Here is a 23561-nt window from a genome sequence, read left to right on the forward strand (position 1 = left end):
CTTTTTCTCTGGAAAAGTTTGGCAAGCAGGGGATTTGATTGTCGTATACAATAGCTTCCATGGTTCTCAGTTCTGCTTGACTCTTTGCTTTTAGTCATAGACGCTGTGAGCGACCATAGTCGTCGAAGCCAATTTATGAATCAGCCTGTCAAGTGCAAGCAAATATANCATATATTATTAAAGGTCGGCAAAGGTGGTAATGGGCTGGCCGGCTATTGAGTCTGAAATCATGAGTTATTTTGGCCCACAACAGAGACAGCTATTTCATGAGTAACATTCATTGTCATGTGGCCGCCAGGTTTGTCTGTCAGTGCCCAAAACCACCGCATTTTTACTTCAAAGAAGTCTTGAGCCCAAGGAGATTCCTCAGAACATTACTTCCACGTCGTTTGTTTCACTTTTGGCGAATGACAAAAGCTACTTACTTACTTTCCACGGTTTGCCAGTGAAAAAAAGCTCAAAACTGGAACAGAGCCGTCTCATACGTACGTGGTGTGGTGTGGTGTACGTTGTTAATAATTGCTTCTGTGTGACATGGAAATGGATTGTTAGCCCATCAAATGCACTGAATGGCATAGGAAACTGTTAATTTTTACCACCATGTCGTTTTGCTGAATAGGTTTTGTATAAATAGGTCTTGTAATGAATACATATTTTATCGACACTCATATGTTTCGCCCAAGGTCATGAAAATCTATGAAATCTATGTCGTTTTGTGTTTTATGGACCACATATAGCATTTGATGTACACCCTCAGGCAGATGACATTTTGATTAAGAATAAAATTATCAATAATGATTTTGATGGTCGCCAAACGAGGTCCAAACTCACTGAGAGAAAAATTAGAACGGCCATTAATGTCTAGACTTACGTGGATCTTGGACGTGCGTTCGCGACATTGCCAAAGCAACCCAATCCATTGATGGACAGTCTCAAGGGAACAGATCCCATATCGGCTTATACTGTTTTGACAGCCAAGTAGTCGGTCTTCCAATGTCCACATTTTAGACGTCCATGGAGTTAGAGAATTATGTAGATAGTATTCTTTGATTCACCCAAAACGCGGGCTCTGTTTGATAAGGGTAAATTTTGGCATAAATAGGATATAACTGATTGCGAATTTGCCTCTTGTGTAGTGTAAATGTTTTGATCTTTGGAACTTTTTTGTCAATTGATTTTGAGTTCACTAACGATTGGCCATGACCAAAATAAATTATAGTAGTGAGGTAACACAGTTTCCCTGATTAGCCACTGAGAATTGGTATGGAGTTGACATTTGGCTGTTTGATTTTGATATATATATTTTTAAATCTTTATTACGAGATTGTTTCTCATTGGGTCAGGTAATTTTTACGATATTGATATACATTTCAATCTTATCCCATTCGGGGTTGAATATTGTATCAATGCACTAATAAATGGATGCCCTTAGCCAACCCGACACGATCCCACAATTTTCCAGTCCGGCTCATTAGTAGTGGTTTTTACCCGCATTTGCTTGTCAAAAGCGACCTTTCAACGCGTTTTTCAAAAGACTTTGAGCGCAAGAAGTATCAGTGACAGTCAAAAAGACTTGTACCGTACCGGCAGATATTTATCTTTTTCTCTGTTTTTTTGGACCGTTTTTAAGAGGATTGATTCCATACGCAGATTATCGGATTTTTGTCCCCCTCCATTTTCCACGTCCAACCTTCCAAGAGGCTTTGAGAGAGCAGAACGTAATGGATTAGAGATTAATGGTGTTTAGTTGGGAATGCGCCCGAGGATAGAATAAGCAACTGCTGCGCTTAAGTTAGGCTTGATCACACTTGAGAAAAACCGATATTAAAAGGCATAGCGGGTCTGCAATTCATTCGATAGCATGGATTGTCGCTCGTGTTGCTAACTTGTGGATTCCCTGACGTCTCACGTGTTAAATGCCCCAAGAGTATGTCAATCAACGGATCTCGTGATTTCATTGCAGGCTTTTGGAGAACGACATGACCAAACATGTCAAAGAGGCATTCGGCTATACCGTGGTGGGTTTGGCAGGTGCGGGCGTGGTGGTCAACCTGGCAGCCCTGAGCATTCTCATGTTGAAAAAACGCCATTCGATCTTTCACAACCTGCTCAAGGTGTTGGCCGTGTACGATTTGTTGGTGTGCTGCGGGTGTGCCCTCCTCTACGGCTTCCCCAATCTCTGGGACTTTTATGCCGACCACCTCTACCGTCGATTGGTGCCCTGGGTGGTGCCCATTGTGCACATGGCCATGATGAGCTCTGTGTACTCGACAATGCTCATGTCCTTCGAGCGATACATCCGAATTTGTCATCTCTGTCAGCTCCGCAACGTGTCCTACATCACCAAGGAAAACTACAAGTAAGATCGGCAAAATATCGGGAAAGGAAAAAGGAGGGTAAACAAAAACCATTGATGGGAAACGCAAAAAAAGGAGAAACGGAGATGGAGAACAAGGCTGTCTGAAAACAAGGCAGTCAAGTCGTCAGGGGAAAATGACCAAGACCCTGCGAGAAATTTCAATTAAAATGTCAATCAACGTTTGCCACAGCCCAAGGGAGAACAGGTTGCACGCGCAACGAGTGGCGCCAACTTTATACGAGAAGGGATCTCAGGAGCCTTAAGAACATGGAACCAAATTACAGAATCTCAACTCCTACCTTCCCAATTGGCAGAGGCTGTCTCTGTGTCTGAATTGGAGTCGAAAAGTAAGGAGGCACTAAGAATCAATGCTCTGGGATTTCCTTGACGAGGCCCTAAAGTCCGACATTTTAATTCTCAGCTCGGAGGTGAGACCAGGCGAAATCTCGGATCCGTTGCCAACACCCGAGGTGAGGCGCTCTTGGTGGGGGCTTTTCATGACATTGGGGATTTAACTACCTTGATACGTACAGAAATAACCCGGTTTAATGAAAAACTGACGCTTGGGTTGGCTAGCCAGCCGGGGAGCTCCGGGTGATTTTCGTATTTTATTTCCCATTCAAGCTTTATGTCTCCCCATTTCCCCCCTCGATGGTAACTTTCCACACTTTCACAATTTGGAGTCAAGTTTCAAATCTTCAGATTAGCGACTTTGCCAGACAGTTCTTCTTGGTCCCATTAAAAAGTTCGTGGCCATTGTGGTCTCCTGACACGTTCTCTTCAATCAGCCTTGGAGATCGTCCTCAGCAGGCTGATAAACCTCCTTCCTTTAGAGAAACATTTTCCTTCATCCATACCTCCAGATACAAGCTAGCCATTGTTTCTCCAAGGTTTCGATAACCAATTCAATCAACAACAACGATCCCCGAGATACTTATCACACTTTGTTGCGGTTTCTTCCCTACAAACGCTAATTGATAGAATGAGAAAGCTTTCCTAACTTCTCAGTCTAGTCGTTCCATTGTTTTGATTGTGTTTCAAACTTCAAGTACTAACTTAGCTTGTGCGTAGAGTGTTCTTTGGCCACTCATAAATTTTGAGTCTGATTGGATCTTGATGTTGTAAACAAGAGGTACTAAGAGACCCAATTGAAGGCCATTAAGAAATATCTCGCTAATGAATTGCAAAGAAAACAAAATAACTTTGGTCATGAGTTTGGGCAAGCATGATTCATTTTGCTTCGACCATTGATTATCGATCGACCCTTAGACGGACATAATGTTGCGACCTCCGTCAATAGAAAACGTGACGCCCGTGACGAAGGAGGCATCCTCGGAGGCCAAATAGGCCACGGCTTTGGCCACCTCATCCACCGTTCCTACACGACCCAAAGCATGGGACTTCTGGATTCGCTCCACGAAAATCGCCAATCTGTGCAAATATGCCATGCAGAGTATTTTGGGCCCCCAGTCGTTTCTGAACGATCAGGTCAGGTTGGTTACTTACTCAACATCGTTCATGCCCACCTGTTTGTGGATCTCGGTGAGGATCACACCGGGATTGACCGCGTTCACTCGGACCCCTTGCGGGGCCAATTCCAGAGCACTCGAGCGCACCAGTTGATCCAGGGCAGCTTTACTCATACAATAAGCTAGCACACCGGGAAAAGGCCGCAAACCTAAGATTCAGATTCAATTCAGGGATGCTTTCATCCCCCAGAATCTAGAAGGAACACTGGTTTTCAATCAATGCCTCACCACAAACACTGGAAATGTGAACAATATTGCCCTTGGTCTTCATGAGGTGCGGAATGGCGGCTTGACTCAGAATGAAGGCTGATCTGGCGTTGAGGTTCATGCACTTGTCAAAATCCTCAATGGATCCAGAGGCCGTATCGCCTTTCACCAACATCCCTGCAGAGTTCACCAGGACATCCAAACCTAAAAGAAAATCGTATCAATTAAAAATTTAGACTGCGATTCCACACATTGTGACCAAAAAGTCGGTTCATCGTTTGACCAAAAACCGAAGTGAATGTCAGAAGGTTTGCCACACGATAGGAAAGCTCCTACGAACGTCTCTGACCTCCAAAATGGGACACCGTATTCTCCACGGCTTTGACGCACTCCTCGGCGATGCCCAGATCGTGGGGTGAGACAAGCACGTTCTCAGCCCCGGCAGTTCGGCATTCGCTGGCAGTTTCTTGCAACTTGGCCTCGTTTCTCGCGATCAGAACCAATTTGGCGCCCAAAGCCGCGAAATGCTTAGCCGTTCCGGCGCCAATGCCGGAACTGGCGCCCGTGATCAGGATCACTTTACCCTTGAAGTTTGAAGTATTCATCACAACTATGGAAATGTAATTTCAAATGCAGGGGGAAGTGAAAAAACGACCCAGTTGCCAAGAAACGGAAACGCGAAATGTAAGTTAACAAGTCCAAAGTTTGGGAACAAGTGTTTGTCGCGCAAAAAAAAGGCCGATGATTCTGGTGAGGTGAGCTGAGAAATAAGGTTGAACTAGTAAACTTGACTTCTTATTCGTATCTAATGATGTAGCAACGAAAATTTTCAAGAGATAAACTCTTTCGAACACCTTTTTGCATTTACAATCGAGAGACACAGGCTTTTTGTTTCTCCGGCACTACAAGCCATTGTTCAAGTGGCAATACTATTTGAACTGCCAGCATTATGACTAAGGATGTGCAAAAAGTGCACATAGATGTGGCCAATTATGCAAATAAAACTGCGTTAAAAGAAATTGTCGATAATGCAAAGAAACAGGCCATATAACCTTCAAAATGCAAATGCTTGTTGAAATCACAAGGGGTGCAAAGGATTAAAAACCGCAACACAGGCCCAACAAAGGAGCAAAACCTTCAACTGGTTTGTCAAACTCTGGCTTACTACTTGGCAGGATGTTAATCTATGCCTCATAGTATCTTGTCAGTGCTATTTCCGACAATTTTGGGGGAAGTTATACATTGGGCAATTCATCTGCAAAATTGGAAGGCAAAATTTCAAAAAAAAAAAAAAACTACAGAAAAATGCCCCACATTTGTTTGTTTGTTCGGAGTCAGATGGCTGCTCTCTTGCTTGGAGAGCTTATTAATTTATTTAAAAGTATTTAAAATGTTAAGGCAGCAACTTAGACTGCAATTAAATATTGCAAAGAAGCTTGGACTTAGCTAGCCTGGGTTTGAACCAGGATTGGCATATTGGAAGGCGGATGCTTTACCAATACCAGTACCGCAGCTTGCCTAAATGCTCCACATTGATATTAAAATCACTTTTAAGAGATGGTCATGAGAACTATTACTTTGCACGAATGCTGTGTTCTGCAGTTTGAGCAAAAGAGGAGGTTGCTTTGTCAATTTTCCCCAGAAGATGTAGAGGCACATGTGCAAATGTAAGACCCCAAACAAATCAGAGGAAAAAAATTGTCAAAACAAAGTTCTGTGGGACATAGATAAATTCTTGAGAAGGCGAGCTTGACAACTCAATATGGAGTCTTGCTTTGCTTGTTGTAAGACATCAATTCATTTTTGGTCAAAAATTGTTGATAATGCAAATAAAAGTGCGAATGAGATCAAACACATCAAATTTGCCTACAACTGAAAAAGCCAATTATGCAAAAGAAACATCTGCACCTTTTGCACATCCTTAATTATGACATTCGGTAGAAGAGGGCACGAGATGAAATCGGTGACGCTAAGAGTAAGAGTGATTATCCCTATGGCCTGTTTTCCTATCAAAGTTGTCACTAAACTAATTGATGATCTCAGCCCGTGGGTGTGGATTTGCACCTTGAGAAAATGCCTTGGGAAAGGTCGATGAGAACGAAACTGAGCATTTGTCAGTCCAGTACTGTTCTTTATTAAGGGTTGACTAACTCCCTAAACAGACGGGGTCTAAAATTCAATCTGTGTTCCTTATGTCCATATTTCATACGTTTCCCTTGTTCATCTCTTGGCCACATCATCAATAGCCAGATTTACCTCAACAATTAACCCAACATGTTCTCTTTGATTCGTATCTTGTAATATGTTTGTTATTTATGACACTAACACCAGCCCCAAGCAAGCTAGTTAGCAGAGCGAATCAAAACCTCACTATTTGAGAGTAAACGAGCTCACTTTTATTTTTTTTGGATCAATGCAAAGAGGTCCGTCCTTTCGCCTTTGTTCGTGCCATTTATTCCTACTGCAGTTCCCTAGTGTCGGAAAAATGCATCTTTTGTCCTTCATTTCCAATAAAGATACTTGCAAAGAAAGCGTCGGAGTTAGCCCTGGTTTGAAATCAAACTTGAAAAGGTCTTCCTCATAGGATATCCCAGATCAGGTTAGGCTTATTATGACACCGAATACCTATTACCTCATTGATTTTCGCGTGGTTGAATCGATTGGGCATGTCTTCAAAGCTCCCAAAGGATGAATTTATATTGATATTGTAGAGTCAAAGTAAAGAAATATGCCCGACATAAAAACAAAAAATTATCACAGTTCCATTAATCAATTGATGAAATCATAAACCAGGTGGCGTAAAACCCTCATCGGCTTTGACAGAGAGATTGTATTACTTCCTGACAGTAATAAAAACATTATTGTCACGAAGTTGTTCGTCTTTTTATATCAATTTCTTGAACGATTAGCAAGTTGCTGTTGTCTCAAATATGCCAGGTGTATGCCCTCTTGTAGTGTGCACTGAGCACCATTGTTTATGGATATTTGTAGACAATTTACATTTTGGCAATGTCCCAACAAAACTGTGTCTCTCCGAAATTTCTGCGACTTTCCAGTGTGTTGGATTTAGATTCGAACCAGAACTGACCATAATAGTGAATGTCCTCCCGAGGGTGTTCTCCGGTTTTGTTTTCAATCCGAGGTTCACGAAAAACAAAAGATAGGTCGTCATTTATGACGACACACACATTTATGAAGGCATATAAACTCGTGGAAACTCTAGTCGAATCCATAAGTCAACATCGAAATTTTCCTGTCACATTGAGTTAACCTTTTAAGACTCGATTCAGGTCAGGAGAAGTAGACACATGTGAAATTTGAGTTTGTCAAGACATTGACCGTACAGTAGTAGTACAAACAAGAAAAATGGCAGGATGCTATTGTGAGTCAACAAAGCTACCCAACGCCAACCAAAGGGTAAAAACATGTCACTGCATGTACTGCACTAGGGATACTCTAAAAATGAACAATTGTCCTCCATTGCCGTTTGTTCAAATTCCTATTAGCACAAATTAGAGTTGCTGCTGATGATGAGGAGTATCTGGGTTGTGATAATCCATTGAAACAGGTAATTAAATCGCGTGGCCTCGCATTTTCCTGATCATTTCCCATCAACCCATGGATCGTGGGAGCGAGCCTCTAACTACCGCTCTAGTCCCTTTATGATGTACTTGAAGGTGATCTTGGCAGAACAAACAAATATGACGGAATTTCAAGTTGCACATAGGTTGCTCATTCAAGGTCAAAATCGACAGCCTTTATTCCATCTGCTGAAGACTCCCGTACTATAGTGTGTCATGTAGTATAATGTGCACTTGTATGGAAATAGGCTCATGCGATTCGTCCATCTCTTTAGTCAAAGAATCAGTGATCAGATCAATCCTAATGGTACAAACCCGTCAGGAGCATACCTATGTACGTACGTACAATACATTTTTGGAACAAATCCAGCTTCTACGCACAGATAGGCGAGAATGCACTACGTGCTACTCTCTCTCTCTCTCTCTCTCTCTTTCGATTCGTGAGCGTCATTTATCATACCTTGTGGTGGCATGACACGGTAAAGGCTCATTAATCTTGACTCACAGTATTCTGGAAGCCAGAATTGGAACTCAATGTGGTCTAATAAGTCGTCAGAATAAAGCACCTTTTCTATTAGTGGGCCTAACCATGAGCCCACTTTGAAAGTGGATTGATTCTCAGATGAGACTTTGATTTTTTACCGAGATCCGGGCAAACGAGTTGGATTGGTCCGACACCAAGGTTGAAGTTCTTAAAGATACATGGAATCACTGGATGGAGATGTTTCAGGAGGATGTAGGACTCTCGTGGTTTGAAGAGTTGGCGTATTCATCCTTCATCAGATAAGCGAGTCATGGCTCGCGAGTCAGAATCGTTTAGGCGGGAGATTCGAAAACATTCCTAATTTGCTCAGCAGATCTGTGTCGATTCTGGCTGAAATGCATTTAATCACAACTACACTGATATTTCATTCAGATGCATTAAAAGAGCGATAATAATGCGATGTTCGGTCGTGATTTGTAACAATGAACTGAATTATTATTCAATTTTCCCACCCATTTGACAAATATGCCAATCCTTGGCCTAAAACTGACTCAAAATATTGACAAGACGAAGAAAAGTGTGTCAGCCTCTTCATGTACAAATCTATGTTATGAATCCAGTTAGAATAGAAATTGCAATGGTACTTTGTTAATCAAAATCGTAAATTCCAGTTGAGTATACATTCACTGGCTTTAAGTGTAATTGCGATTGCGTAGTTAAAAGTGCTCGTAGTTTCAATTACAATCCCATCACACGCCTGCTACTGAGGCATTTTTTTTTGCTGGCATGGGACTGGTGTAACTCGAGTAAGTTGATTACTCATTGACTCACTGACCCACCACTTCACACGCCAAGTTGCCAAAAACGCAGAGCAGATCAAAACAAATGAAAAAAAGAAAGAGGGAATCGCCAAAATCAGATGGAGGTCAAAATGAACTCGGAACAGCTCAGATTGGCCGCCGGAGATGTGTGAGTCGATCCAATAAATGGCTCTTCAAATCCAATCAGCCATTTCTGAACTGTTTAACATTGCTTTCCGTATTGAAATGACAACCTTCAAGGGAAGTTCAATAAAAGATCGATTTCGAAGATATTCATTACTATTGGCTGAAAAAAATCAAAAGTTACCCATGACATCCAAGTCCGTGGGATATAGATATAGGAATGCACAATTTGGGTGACAGATAAACCCCTAAAATAGTCTAGGAAAGAGCACGAAAATAAGAACCTACGTAATTTAATCTAATCAGTAGGCAAATGCAAAGTTCTTCAAACTTATAGAATTGAATTACTAACTGTCCCAGAATAGTTCATCCTTCAAACATACTTTTTCAATCGGGGAAGGGAGCATGATCTCCATACGGTAAGCAAAAAACTCCGCTTCAACAACGTATTTCAAAGGCGGATGAACAGTATTATGATTCTACCCTATTTTCACGCTTGTAGTTTATAATGTAAGCGGCTCAACCAAGGCTACAGAAGGACTATCCCTTCTTAAGTGCCATTCAGCCGGCTTTATTGCAAGATTCCATGACCTAGCCTCGTTCCATTTTCGCCAACACTGCATAATTTAATTTGCGATTGATACGTCGTCGACTTTCCTCATGCTAATTTGCTTCTAGTGCCAGTTCATGCATGAGAAGGAAAGAAACGTTCCTCAGGTCTCTAGGCTTTAGCAATGGCACTTTTGAACGAAAAATTCATCAGCAGAGTCAGGAACAAAAGTTCAACGCTAAGTTTCTCGGATCGCTGAAAATATCTTCAAATTTCGACTTTCGAAATTCAGATCGACCACTTACATAATTCACAGAGTTCTAGAGCTATTTTTTTGGTTGGCCCGCACCCTGATGTCTTCTTGAAATTCAATTCCAGACTAAAGTATGGCTGATTTGCTGGTACGATTCCCTCTTCCAATGCAAATGAATGCCATCCCTTCTTGATGTTCAGTCAAGCAGTTGAAATCATTACTTTTCTTTACGTGTTTCAAAATTCCCAACAAGTGCGTGTAGGGGTAATGCAGTCTTTGAAAAGTCAAATAAATTGAAAGAGCCGGGACAACTTCCAAAGCTTGAGTAAGGCTCTGATGGTTTGCATAAGACTTTGCTTAAGCCAGTGTGAATAGAATTTAACCTCCTTCTTTCTCCTCATATGCACTGTTGTGTTGTACGTTGCGCAAACATTGCAAGTTCAACCAACACTTACGTAGTACCTGCTGCCAAACGGAGTAGCGAGAAAGTGACCGAGCAGTTCGCTGCCAACCCTAATCTGTTTATGCATCATGCCATACCTGCATCTCAAAATACACATGAATATCAAAAAGCAAACGCACGAAAGAGTTCCCTCCTGTGTGGAGACTCACTCACTCACTCACTAGCAATTGGTCTTGGTGGCCTCGTAATGATCTTGATTCCGCTTAGAGTTGCTCGCCCGGGCATTGTTTATACCTTACGCATGATGAAAGGCTGCCTGGTGAGCTAACGAGATTCAAGTCGGGTCTACGTACGTACGCTACTTGACTACTTGACGCATGTACATATGCACACGAGATGTATTGTTAACCACGATCATTCCTGTCTCTTTGACGTCCGTCTCGTAGAGAAGCACCCCTCCCTCCAGCATCGCCCAAATGTTCCAAGTCAACGTGCTCTTGTGTTGTTGCCGGGTTGTGGCAGGGTAAACTTTATTTTGGGGATCAAAACAGAAAGCACGCACGATCTAGTTAGCCTGAACAAACTCGGTAATGAAAGGGTAAAAGTTTCGAAGACGGGAAAAAAAACTGGTCCTCTACCCAACCTTGTTGACAAGTTAGAAATGGGCTGGCCACCAAAAACCAACAGACTTTAAAAATGAATGATACCAAAAGCGGAACACACCAGATGTATGAATTATCTGCTTACTCGACTTACTGCATCATCATCAATCATCATCATCAATCATCATCATCATCATCATCATCATCATCATCATCATCATCATCATCATCATCATCATCATCATCATCATCATCATCATCATCATCATCATCATTATCCATTGAAGCGGTTCATGAAGTGGAAAGGAACGCATTTCGACTTCCTCCACTTGGGCACAAGGATGTGCCGTAGAGTGGATACAGGGAGAGAGTGAGAGAGAGAGGGACTAGTTAGTTATTTCGGGTCTCTTGTGGGCCCCACACTCCAAATCTGTGGTCTGACCATGACTGGAATATAGAGTGCCACAAACTCGTCGTACACAGCCTTAGTCTGACTTTTAGGGGTAGGATGGGAAACACTACATAAGTTGGAAACCGAGAACAACAAACAATCACGGTCGGAACAGCATGAATCTGGGTGGCCTCCTTGGAGAGTCATTCTTGGCATATGCTAATGATGATAATCAAAAACATGTTGACTTGGAATGAACTAGCGAGAAAAGACGATTAGAAGGCTTAGATTAGTTCCTCATGGGTCAGAAGCATCTATTGCGGGTGATATACATTTCTACTGTTCTATTTTGGGTTTTCATTACACAATGGAAAAATCAAAAAGCAACTAAAATCGTTTGTGTGGATGAGCCACGGGGGTTGTCTGGCTTCACAAAGGGGTACATCCCAACGAGCAAACTTTCAAATTGCTCCCAACCTTTAATTTCAGGTGACTGGTTGTCCCAGGGTTTCCTTGTAGCAAAATAAATAAAGTTGGCGAGACCTCATCAATCGACGAAAAAGAATTAACCGAGCTTACCCTGCCTACCATCCCTTCAAACTACGAGTATTTCAACTCCTTTATGTTTGAGCAATGCGGTAGCCCAGAAGCCATCGCTTTGTTTACAAGTGACTTTAAAAGGCATGACCTTTTTAGCATACGCTTTTGTTCCCACTGGCTGGCCCAATACGAGATTGAAAATGTGATGAGAATCCCAAGATTTTCCCAATCACCCTTGATCCAAGATGGAGTGCCTACTTCTGGCACCTTCGAGTAGGGTCAATTTTTAATTTCATCGACAAGGAAAAAGCCGCGGAAGAGTTGTTTGATATCATACATTCTCTCTTTGCTTGGCCAGGAACGTCGAGTTCTCTTCAGTTCCAAATCGAACCCAGAACCTGAATGAATGGCACGTGGAACACAAATAAACGAGATTCACTCCTCGAAGCCAGCCAGGTCCTACCTAGATTTGATTTCATATTTAGATCTGAAGCTCTTTGTTGGGAATCTTGGCTCTGAAATGGAACGATCCAAGTTATGGCCTAGCATGGCTTCTTGAGTATCTAACCTAGGGAGGCAGCACAGTTTCCACCCGGGGAGAACCAAGTATCCATTTGGAATCGACCAAAAGCAATTTCCTGACTAAGATGCGACTGTCAAAAAATGGTCCAACCGTGAACAAAGACATAACAAGGACCCAGTGAACCAAAGCTCATATGTACGTATGCAGTGTATGTACGTACACTCTGTGAAAGAACAAATATATATTCAACCAGTTAAACTTGATGGCGCTCTTCCTGTCCATTTCTTTTCAATTGCACACAGACCTTGAAAGGGTTCTCAAGTGAAAGGAAAAGAGAACTTCAGAAGTGAGAAACGTCTGTGCTTGCGCTTGAACCCATTGTTTGAACGATTTGAACTTAAACGGCGGAAAATGGACTTCAAGCCTAGCAGCAGCCACCAGAATCCCATTGGTCTTATTTCCTCTCAAACAGACATCCCACACAATTCCTTATTCCGACAATCATTTTCTGGCTCTAATTCTGGCTCAAAGTTGTTGGAGGATGGGAATCATATCACCCTCTCATCCAACATGTATGCATTTTGTAACAGTTTCGAGGTGCATTTTCAAATAGCTTAAAGCGCAATTCAAGACATGGAGCTCTCTAGATCTGTGCAGGGATGAAATGCTTGCAACTGTAAAGCCACTTCTCTATTTGGAAGTTTTCATTCAAGCTCCCTTGCCAGCAGCCGGCAGCAGCGTAATGTTAACGATTTCCATTGGGCTACCCTTGGTTAGATCCCAGGCCCGTCAAGAAGGTCAACGTTGTTTTTGCTGCACATGTATGCTTACAAGTAAAGCATAAGTTCTGGCTTTGCCGTCTCAAATGGGCGAACCTGTGAATGATCTGAATGGTACCACGCAATGGTCTTTCCCGAGGGTGGTAGATAAGTGAGCTATTGGTGATGTTCGTGATATGGAAGGAACGTTGATAATCCAACAACAGATGGCATTTCTGTCATGTGAGCAAGCGCATTGTTATCAAATTGCGAAAACATCAGGACTCCTTGGCTTTGCCAAAAAAACATTTTGTTTTTTTCCAAGGCTTTTTTTTCACTCATTCACAGGTCGACTGCTTACATTGAACAGAAAATCGAACTGATTTTAAGTGACATTTCGGCAGGGGCAGCTGGGACCATTTTCAAAAAAAAAAACCTTTAGGACCATCATCGGAGAGGGATTTGTGATTTCTTAGTTCCAAAGCTTTGGACTCTAAAGGGACCGACTGGCAGTCAAGTGCAAACAAGCAGATCAACGAAATTTAGCCCTGTGCGTATTGATCTCGGCACTCGCGTGGGTGCCAGGGTCATATTTCAAGGCCCTTTTAAGAGCCTCAGAGGCCTTAGGCCCTGAGCCCAATGGCCAATGTCCAAGATCCGAGGTGGGGACTTTGGCCATTCTCTGGTATTCGGAGATGAATCACAATTCAAATGATCCTTCCCATAAATTGGGCCTTGGGAAGACCATGGGTTTAAGACAATTCAACGCTGATGTTAATGCTATTGTTGCACTAAATCAGAATGCTCTGTTGCCTCGATGGACATGTTGTATGTATACTAAGAAAATCAAGAATAAATCTAACATTATCGAACATCTAATCTGTTATCTCGAGTAGCATTAGCCAGTCATGGTCATTGATGGCGGCACAGTGACTAATGCTATACTATACTAAGTAAGTGGATTCATTTCACTTTGTGAAGATAAATGGTTGACGAGTTCTCTAGCCTAACTTACGAACAATGACAAAAGAAAAACGCAGTACAAGTCAGTTTATTTCCGCTAAGGAGCATCAAAATTAATAGAGCAAACGAACATCTGAACCCGATTTGTCCAAGAATGTTTCATAGCAATGCCTAAGAGAATAATGGCGTGGGTTGACGGATTCTTAGGAAAGCGAACAAGATCAGAGGACAGTTTTAGAATGGCTGTACTACCGTTGTTTTGATTTTTTTATACTTGCATCGTTTAGACGTTTGTTTGGAGTTTTTTTGTGATCATTCAGGATCCTTGATTTCTTATCTTTCTCATAACAAGTTGAAGCAGAGGCTCATCAAGATAAAATAGCTCCCTCTTGGGCGACGATTTCGCCTAAACTTATTTTGTCAGCACTTTAAAGTGGCTGGGTTTGGAATCTTTCTAAAAAAAATATTGCTAAAAAATGGCAAGGTTTGAGCCAATTTGTTTTGTTTTGGCGCCATCCGAAACGCTTCGAACTTTTATGTCCCAAGGAGGCTTTCGTTTTCAGCACAATATGCAAATATTCGACACTTGGCCTGCCTCCGAGTTGTTTGTGTTTTGAACGGAGGTTTGCCTTTATTCGTAGTGCTTCCTTGGGCTTTTGAATAAGGGCGATTCAACAAATGCAACTTGTTACACACAAGCCCTGTCCACAAGACCTCATTTTTTTTCAAAAGTTGAAGCTCACAGTCAAAGCTTGATCGGCGAGCTGACTTCAAACGAGGACCTAATTTCGATTAGGAATGATACTTCACATAGAAGAATCCAAAGTTACCTGATGAGAAATGCCTGCCAACTCAAGTCCAAATTGAATCAAATTTCAAAGCATTAGATGATGGCAATGTCTGAGCTTGGGGATTGGCATGAATCAATATTGAGAACGTATATTGTTTTGGAACGAGGTACATAACAGTCAAAACAGTCAAATACGTTATGAAACGGCGCTCATAAATTGGGCTTAATTACTCCGTCGGGTGGACAAACCCGAGCTTTTTCGCAGCTCTACTCCAGGGAATGCGTTTATGTTTATGTTGGTTCAAATGTGTGCCTGAAAAGGCTTTTGAATGCAAATTCAGTGTTTCACAACTCTCCGACTTGGTCGTCTTGTACTGTACAACTGTACATACGTACGTGCATACGTACGAGTACGTACGTGGACCATGGCCGACTGGCACAATGCCGATTGTTGACTCAATTTTAGACAAATGCGATCATTCTATTTGTGCCTCCCCTGAAACCCTGAAAGTCCCTCCCAGCCCAGAAACAGGAGCAGGAATCCATTATTGAACTCGTCCAGACTTACCCACCTCTGGCATCAAAGTCTCGCACGAATTATTCAAGACTACCAAGCCAGACCATCAGAATACACCCGATCCCTTTTCCGAGCCCGTGTTTTGGGGTCGGAAAGAAGAGCGGACTTGGAAATGGCCTTGTTGTTCTGGAACCATCAATGCATATGCTGTTCATCATGGATTGCAGGGGATCCGGGTTGATCAAACTAGCCACGCATATCGAGATAATCCGCCATAATGACATTGTGTTCCTTTGATCCAAACGCACAACTAGCTAAGGTAGAGCAACAACTAAGGTATATACAGTCCAAGCAAACCAACATACATATATACATGCGTACGTACATAATGTTACAGACCCCCACTATAGGAGTCGTCATGCGTCGAGGACGACCAAAGGAACCAAGTTCGTTGGATATGAAGGAAACTCATGATTGAGCTACGTAGATAGATAGGCTGGCAAAGACCATTCCCACCACTCGTTCTTATCTCCGTGGCCGTCAACTGATGGATGGCCGCCAGATACTCGGTTGGATCTTAACCTCATATCTAGCTACTCGCAGGCTGGAAAGCTCATTCACTCCTTCCATCGTGATCGTGAATCCGAGTTGGAATTCGCAAGGCGAGTTGTCATCCATTGGGAAACACAAGATCTTTGGGCTACTTTGCCTTCCCTTCCAGGTCACATATGCTGCAGGATCAAGTAAGTATTTTCATGAGCTCTTTTGGTCAATCAGCGTAGCGTGACCTTTGGACGTCCAAACTCATTGAAATTATAACTAGAGTCATGCCAAAACAATGGGATGGTAAACAGCTTTTAGGCGGCCGCTTTTCAATAGATTGTCAATTTGAAGATTATGCGCCCTCAGTTTCAACAATGTTTGCCTCACATTGTGCCTCCATGACTATTTAAGGCACGGTTTTTTTTTTCGGACTTCCCTACTCCTGCTCCTGGAATTGGGATCCTCACTTTTTCAAGAAGATTAGAATTTTAGTCCTTTCACATAAGTGAAGAGCCATCCTTGACGGACTGAATCTGTAAGAAAAAGAGGAAGAATCCTTTTCCCCTGGAATAGCAGATCATTGGGTGCAAAAGAGCGGATCTAAGGAAAGTCCATAATCTGCAATCCCTCTACTTAGACCCAACCACTGCGTTTGCGGTGCTTTGTCCTGGTTCAACGTGACGAAACCAAATCTCACTAGTGAGATACAAACTCTGGCTCCTTTAAGATCATAAACAAGGACACAATGAGTAGAAACCTTTTGATGTGGCTCGGGTGGCAAACTTGATACCCGCTCGATTCAGTGGAACCCGACCAGAGAAAACTTTGATATGAAGCTCTGAGGAGCAAGTTACTAGGGCTGTGTTCGAAGCCCTCCTCTTTCCGTCCTCCACCCACCAACTTTGAGGCCCATGGTGCATATAATGGTGGGCCTCTCGGGTTCCCCTATGGACCAACTTCATAGTTAGCGATGTGAATGGGATGAGTGGTCAGTGGTCGGTCAGCTATTGAATCTTGTCTTGAGTGCGATCCGGGGTCCTATGGGGAATGGGCCCTTTGGGAGTGCATGCGCTCAATTTTCCTGGTGTACGGCTAACTAGTGAAACGCGGAGAAATAATGTTCGTGAAATGAAAAAGATTTCTCCGACGGAGGAATGCTCAAAGTGGCTTTCTGGCATCCAAGCCTCAAGTCATTTTTTGTCTCATTTGAGGTTCGTCAAGACGATTACAGGAGTTCTTCATTATCGAGCACACATTCTTGTCTCTGTGACACAAATATGAACGAATGTATGCAGAGGCCGAACGAGAACAGATCTCTGCTTCCCTGCGTCTCTGGGTCTCTGCGGATGAAATGGGAAAACAACACAAGATCCCACGCAAGGGAACAACATGAAGTGGCTCAAACTTGAATAAATCGCATTATCGTGATGTATAGACCTAGATTTTCGAGTGGAAGATGGATAGATAGATTACCGAGCACTCGAGCACACATGATGTTGCTTGAGGAGTAATTTTGTAGTTTTCCGGCCTTTTGTCATGGCAGATAATAATGACGATTGTCGAGGGTGTGAGACGGGCAATTGAGATTTGATTCGCCTTTGTCCTTGAATAAGTGCCGGGCAAGCACTTTAAGCGTTCAGCCAGTCAATTTCGGGGAAAGGCTCAGTTCCATATTCAGGCTTAAGATGACATCATAAAGAGGGAGACAACGCTTGGGCAGAATGAAAAAGCATAACTTCTTTGACAATCCAGAGAAATGTTCTTTTTTTTGCTACCGGAGCAAGCTTGAACGGATGTACAAAATAAGTTAGCCATCTATGTAACTAAGCCACGTCTTCGATTCATCAATGGCGAGACAATGGAGGAATGCGAGACTCCGTACCTATATAGTAGAGCATTTCGTTCGTCGCTGGAAGTTCGAACCGCTTCCAATGTCTTTCTTTGAGAACGGTTCGATTAATCAAATCGGAAACGGAAGTCTCGAGATATTGCATTAGTTACCACAGATTAGCCTTACTTTGTCGCTCTTCAGGGTGAGTGTGCATGCATGCTTTCCGAGGGAGATCGATTGGAACCTTGATCCTACGCAGCGATCCGAGTCGGTAGCAACTTTCCAACGCCAATCACGAGAACCATCGAGATGGAGTTGACGACGACGACGACGATGACGAAGTCAAAGGAACCACAAGGTGTATTTTCTCTCGGCTCTTTGTTCCAGATTCCATGTCCTTGGGGTGGTGATCATCCCGATTCTGTTCTACATTCCCAAGTTCTTCGAGGTCCGTGCTCAGGAAGTGAGCCGAACTTTCCACGTGATCATCAATTGCAGCGAATACCTGAGCATCCGACCCGACCATCCCGGGTTCCAGGGATTGGCCCAACAATCCATGATCAACTTCAACAGTCTGGACTATCCCTCCGAATGCACCAGTCTCCCATTTGAGTGAGTACATACCCACAATCTTTGATTATTAGGTGACACTGTAGCATGATATCATCATTAGCCATGAGCCATAAGCCACCAATCCCCAGGGCAAAATTAGGGTGGAAAAGGTAAGGTGGTCCATCCGCTTGACCTGTCTTATTTAAAGTGTCGTCACTTCCCTGTCTTTCCGATGGCTCCAATTTGAGTACTGTACTGTCACAATAGGAAGCCAGAGTAGTCGGTCCCAGTGGACAGGAATGATTCGCCACCTCCGGAGACTTCCTTGACCTCTGAGTACCTCTGAGTACATTGGGTACAATGGAGCGATTACCGAAAAGAATCTCAAACGGAAGAGTCTGTTCCTTTGTGATTGTCCTTGAGTGGGCCTTCATAGAAGGCACGGTCACATTGGGCCCTAAGATTGATCCACCAGGACAAAACTGTTTCAATCTTGCCTTGCGCATGGCTGATCGAACTCTCGAGAAGGTTTGTTCAAGTCTACTTTCCGAACACACGATAATGGAACAGACTCGGATTGTTGACTAGTCGACATTTTGACTGGCCTGCCACTTTGGTGAGTAATACATCCATCTATTGCAAAGAGCACGAGCTCCCCAAATCCAATGTAAATGCGGCTGAATGAGGCTCGCTCGAGCTATTGTGCAGATGCTAAGGACCTTACGCTTTCTTGCTGGCGTGCGTTTCATTGTTCCAAAGAAGAATTGATCCAGAAGTGGAAGAGGACTGATGCCGGATCATTTTTGACGCTGAGTGAGCAAAGAGCTCGATCAAATGTCTCGTAATTACGGTCTTCAACCAAGATTCATCCCAGTCAAATATTCAAAGACTGATCTACTAATGATTGATGGTTTGATTCTGGTAGAGCCCCCGAAGAGACGAAGAAACTCACCAAACAACGACCAATAATCAGCACCAAGATCAAAGAAATGTAATTCCCTTGCCCTTTTGTCCCCTGAATGAGAGCTCATTCTCTAAGGTTGAAATTGTTATTGGGGATTTGCTGCCGCGCCAATTTTGGACCCGACCCATTGGGATGGGTCTTATACGCCTCATTGGACGGTCTCTTCTCCCATTCCGCCCATTTTAGGTTCCCCCGATAATACTGGGCAATTTAACAAGTCACGAGTTCCTGGCCAGAGCTCTTCCAGAATACAAATGTCTACCAATGTACGAGTACGACGGTACACCATGTAATGAGCTGATCCGTTTTTAGGTTGAATGCCAATTGGTCTGAAGTCATCAACATCACTCGAAAAGTGAACAAAGTCCAATTGTTCCCCACTGCACTGAGAGCCGATCCCAATTACTACAACATCTATTGTCTCGGGTTGAACACGTCCTTCGCCATGATTCTGCCCTTGCTCTCGCTCCTCTTCCTCAATTTGAAGACAGTCTGCGAACTCAAGAAGATGATGCAGACCTCATGGGTGTCTGATCAAGTCCATGACTTGCCCAACCAGCGAACCAATGGCAATAACCACCAGAGCTTTCATCTGGGCAGTTCCATGGGACGAAATCGACCTCGAAGGGCCACGGCCACCAACATTGGAGACCTAGACAACCCGAGTTCCCGGGGAACGTCATCGGTTAGAGGCTTTTCCCGCAAGGGGTTTTCGTTCCATCATCGAGCGGCTTCCAATCGAATCCCTCTCATAAAAAGGTGAGATAAGCTGCCGCGGCAGTAAAGAAGTCTGACTTATTTGAATGAGAAGAGACCTAATTGACTGTGTTGCATATTCTTAGACTTTTGGCTTTTCATGCGGCAGTCTAGAGATGTGCTTTTACGTGTTTTGGGGTCTCTTAGGATTGGTCGGCTCCATATATTTGGTGAATAATCAGGAGGCTAGAGCGATGGGGCCCCTCCAAAGAGCATCGCTCTAGCCTTCAAGATCAGCCAACCAGGGTTGCCATTTCAAATGTACGAAGTCGGTACGGCTCAACTGCTTGCCACTGAGTTATGTAGTAACATACGATTTACGGGACCTAGTATAGCCAGATTGCTGTTCAAATGGTCAACCCGGGCTTTGATAACAGGCCAGCCCAAGCTCCATGTGGATCCAAGTGTCCTTGACCTGACTTGATTTTTCTGGTCTATCGGGCGCAGAAATGAAAAGTGAGCAAGATGAATCGATTTCCCAAATGACCTGAACTCTGGCTGGCGAGGGATCAAAACTGTTCAGATTAAAAAAAAAAAACTGTGAGCCAACAAGCCTGGTTGTGATCATTGACTTTTTCTTCGAGATTTTTATGGTGCGGGGTCTCAATCCAATCATCGCCTCATCGATTTAGGTCGAGTGTGATATCCTTTCATCTACTACTGAATCACTACTCACAATACACCAGAACATGGTGCCAATAACAAGTGAAATGAGAATTGAATTTGCTCATTATGGCACATTTGCATATGCTCTTGGTTTAATTGATCCCTTGCTTTCCACTGCTCTTGGTTTCATATTTGAGCATTGATCTAATTGATCTAAAAGGACACAATTAGGCGCTCTGTTTCTTCTTAAACATCCTGTACAATGCTCTTTCTGTGGATGAAATTATGCGTAGGCTGACAGTATGCAACCCAAAACTATCCATTGAAATTATTAAAACCCGATTCTGTCTTTTCAATTGTCTGTTCTACCTCAAAGTTTTCGTGAGAAGCAGCTTCAACGAACTATCGGTTCATTCTCTTTCCAAAATATAAGACGTTAAGTTCGGACATTTGAATACGTTGGTTTTCACAATGTGTTGAAAATAAATCCGTCAAAAACTTCATGGACTAAATAGTTGAATAGTTTATTTTCTATAGTTGGCAATTAGAAGTAACGTCGGTGAAACCATAAGTACCATGGTTTCTCAAGAGCAGACAGGAATGAGGATGAAGAGCAATTGAACAATTGATCCTGATGATACTCGATAGGGTGAGGGATTTTCTCCTTTTTTGTAAATCTTTTTTTAAACAACGTATTTTTTGAGTGGTATTCACAATAAACAAGAGGAGGGTTCTTTATCTGAATGACGTTTCAAGTGTGTCCCAAGACTTTTATTTTGACCGCTGGGTCCACTTCACCATCGGTTGGTTGAGACAAGCTTGTAATCTGAGCCTTCGATCCCTTGAATCTTTGATCCAAGCGCCATTCTACCCTTGAGGCAGCAATAACCACGACGATTCCGAACCTACTAGTTATTCCTCTGACTTCCAAGTACCACTTCGAAAGTGTTCCCCGAAGTTTCCCACTTATCTCAAGAATTGGTCTCATGCCTTCTTGTCTTCATCATAGATTATTGACCTTTGAGACAGCTGTCAGAGTGACCATAAATCATAATCCATCGTTCGGTCATACAACAGGATGCTTCAATTACGCGCATATCAATTCAGTGGTTTGTTTCTGTTTCTTTTATGATTGGTTACTGAGCCTTTTCAATCCATTGCTAATGCAGAAGTGGTAGAGCAAAACTTACGAGATGTGCATGCGAGTCATCTTTGGACAATGGGACAAATGCACCATACCAGGTTTCAAGGTCACCCGGTTGTGAAATGGAAGGCAACCGGAAGCCAAAGCACCACCATTGTCTAACACAGAAAGACAAAGATTATATATCCCGTTTTGTAGGATCTGGCTAACGAATGCCCCATGTATTGCGTGATAAGGCATCCAATCTACTATCTGAACAATGCCGAGGTCTAACTCGCATTTTGTCGTCGTCAAGCTCTTATCATCTTTTTCACTTTCTCATGAGCACTACTGGTGGTTCCCTTTCAGATGGTCAAGCAGCAGCAATAGGAAGGCCTCGGTGATCACTCTGAAGAGCAATCAAATCCCCCAAACCACGATCAGCCAAGACCGCAATGAGTTGGATCACACCATGCCTTGTGTGGACTGTCTACAAGAGCACCTTGAACTCCCATTGTCCCCCACGGCGTCCGAGAGGTCCGACGGGTCCGAGGCGTCCGAGGCGTTCAAAGCGTCGAGTGTGGTGTGCAACACGAGATTGAGACCCGTGCTGTCGCGATGCAAAAGCCCGGAAAGTCAGCGACGACCCTCTCGGACACGCAATGTGAGTGTCCTGTTGGATTCTCGGCGCCATGTGTTTAACGATGAGCAACGGAAAGCCGAGAATCGCCTCACCCGCATCTCCATGTCCATTGTTTGGTTATTTATCTTTTGCCACGTGTGGCGACTCGTGCCCACCCTGTACGAAAGTATCCACGTGGGCAGTCTCAAGATCTGGCCGGATTGGCTGTCCATTATCAATGATCTGTCGCACACTCTCATCGTGTTCAATTCGGCCGTGAATTTCCTTATTTATGTCTTTTTGTAAAGAATACTATCACTGTTAATGTTACGTACTGCAATTGTACGATTGCTAGCCACTGCAAAATCAGTCGGTTCCTAAATTTGATGTATGATAACGTTGTTCCAATATATTTATGGATAGATTCTACACATTCGGCGATGTCGTCTGTTAGAAAATAGCGGCCAAGTTATATTGCCAACAAAATGCATGATACGACAACATGCGCATTATGTACAAGAACAGTGGGTTTACAAGTACTCCTTCTAGAGGTTGTTTGGGCAGCTCCAGTTTTTAGATTCTGAAAATTTCAGTCTCCTATATTGATTGTCCTAATTTAGCAACAAAATTTTTCATTTTTATAGGGTTCCCCCGTCTAAAAATTCAAATCGAGACTCAAAGGTCAGATCACACATAAGAAAAATGCAGTAGATTTTAGAGCAAGTTACAACAATTGCAACGGCTTCCAGTTCGAGTCTTTTTCGGGACCTGTCCATGGGACATAATTGGACGCTAATTTTTCTATTTTTCCAGCTAAAAGAAATGTCAAAACACCTTGAGGAACATGTTAATACTATTTCTTTTTCTGCAAAAAACAAGTCACAGAATGAATTAAAGGATCCACTGGAAACTCTTTTAATAGAGATACAAGATTGACATTCCACGACTTCTTCCCAAACTTTGTCTCGGACACACAGGATTCAGAAGGTGCATCCGGGGTCTGTATTCTTTTTTCTCATTATTGATAAGATTGTATGTCCAACTTGGACTGGAGTGTGCGAGGTAGGCATTATCAGCTACGTTCGAATGAGATATAAAGTTAGTTTCCGATAGGCCTGGCCAAGACTCCAGTGGTCTGGCAGAGGACCTAAATTCAATCTGCTTTTTGAA

At 43.0% G+C, this 23561-nt stretch overlaps 2 protein-coding genes across 2 annotated transcripts in view; one reads left to right on the forward strand and one right to left on the reverse strand.

The window, feature by feature from the left end:
- Window positions 1-23332, forward strand: part of LOC131888750 (uncharacterized) — a 41792-nt gene extending 18460 nt beyond the window's left edge. Inside the window, exons 2-5 of the mRNA XM_059237676.1 lie at window positions 1964-2359; window positions 18156-18380; window positions 19597-20043; window positions 22139-23332. Coding sequence (XP_059093659.1) covers window positions 1980-2359; window positions 18156-18380; window positions 19597-20043; window positions 22139-22697 — 1611 coding nt within the window. The 5' untranslated portion in view covers window positions 1964-1979 and the 3' untranslated portion in view covers window positions 22698-23332. The remainder of the gene's footprint in view (window positions 1-1963; window positions 2360-18155; window positions 18381-19596; window positions 20044-22138) is intronic.
- Window positions 3554-5150, reverse strand: LOC131888751 (uncharacterized oxidoreductase TM_0325-like). The gene is made up of 4 exons (XM_059237677.1): window positions 4445-5150; window positions 4117-4299; window positions 3866-4037; window positions 3554-3790 (listed from the first exon to the last, which is right to left on the reverse strand). The coding sequence occupies exons 1-4, from the start codon at window positions 4698-4700 to the stop codon at window positions 3625-3627; spliced, it is 777 nt and encodes a 258-aa protein (XP_059093660.1). The 5' UTR covers window positions 4701-5150; the 3' UTR covers window positions 3554-3624.
- Window positions 23333-23561: the final 229 nt, after the last annotated feature.

Source organism: Tigriopus californicus, chromosome 10, assembly GCF_007210705.1.
Source record: "Tigriopus californicus strain San Diego chromosome 10, Tcal_SD_v2.1, whole genome shotgun sequence".
NCBI classification, from domain to species: domain Eukaryota; kingdom Metazoa; phylum Arthropoda; class Copepoda; order Harpacticoida; family Harpacticidae; genus Tigriopus; species Tigriopus californicus.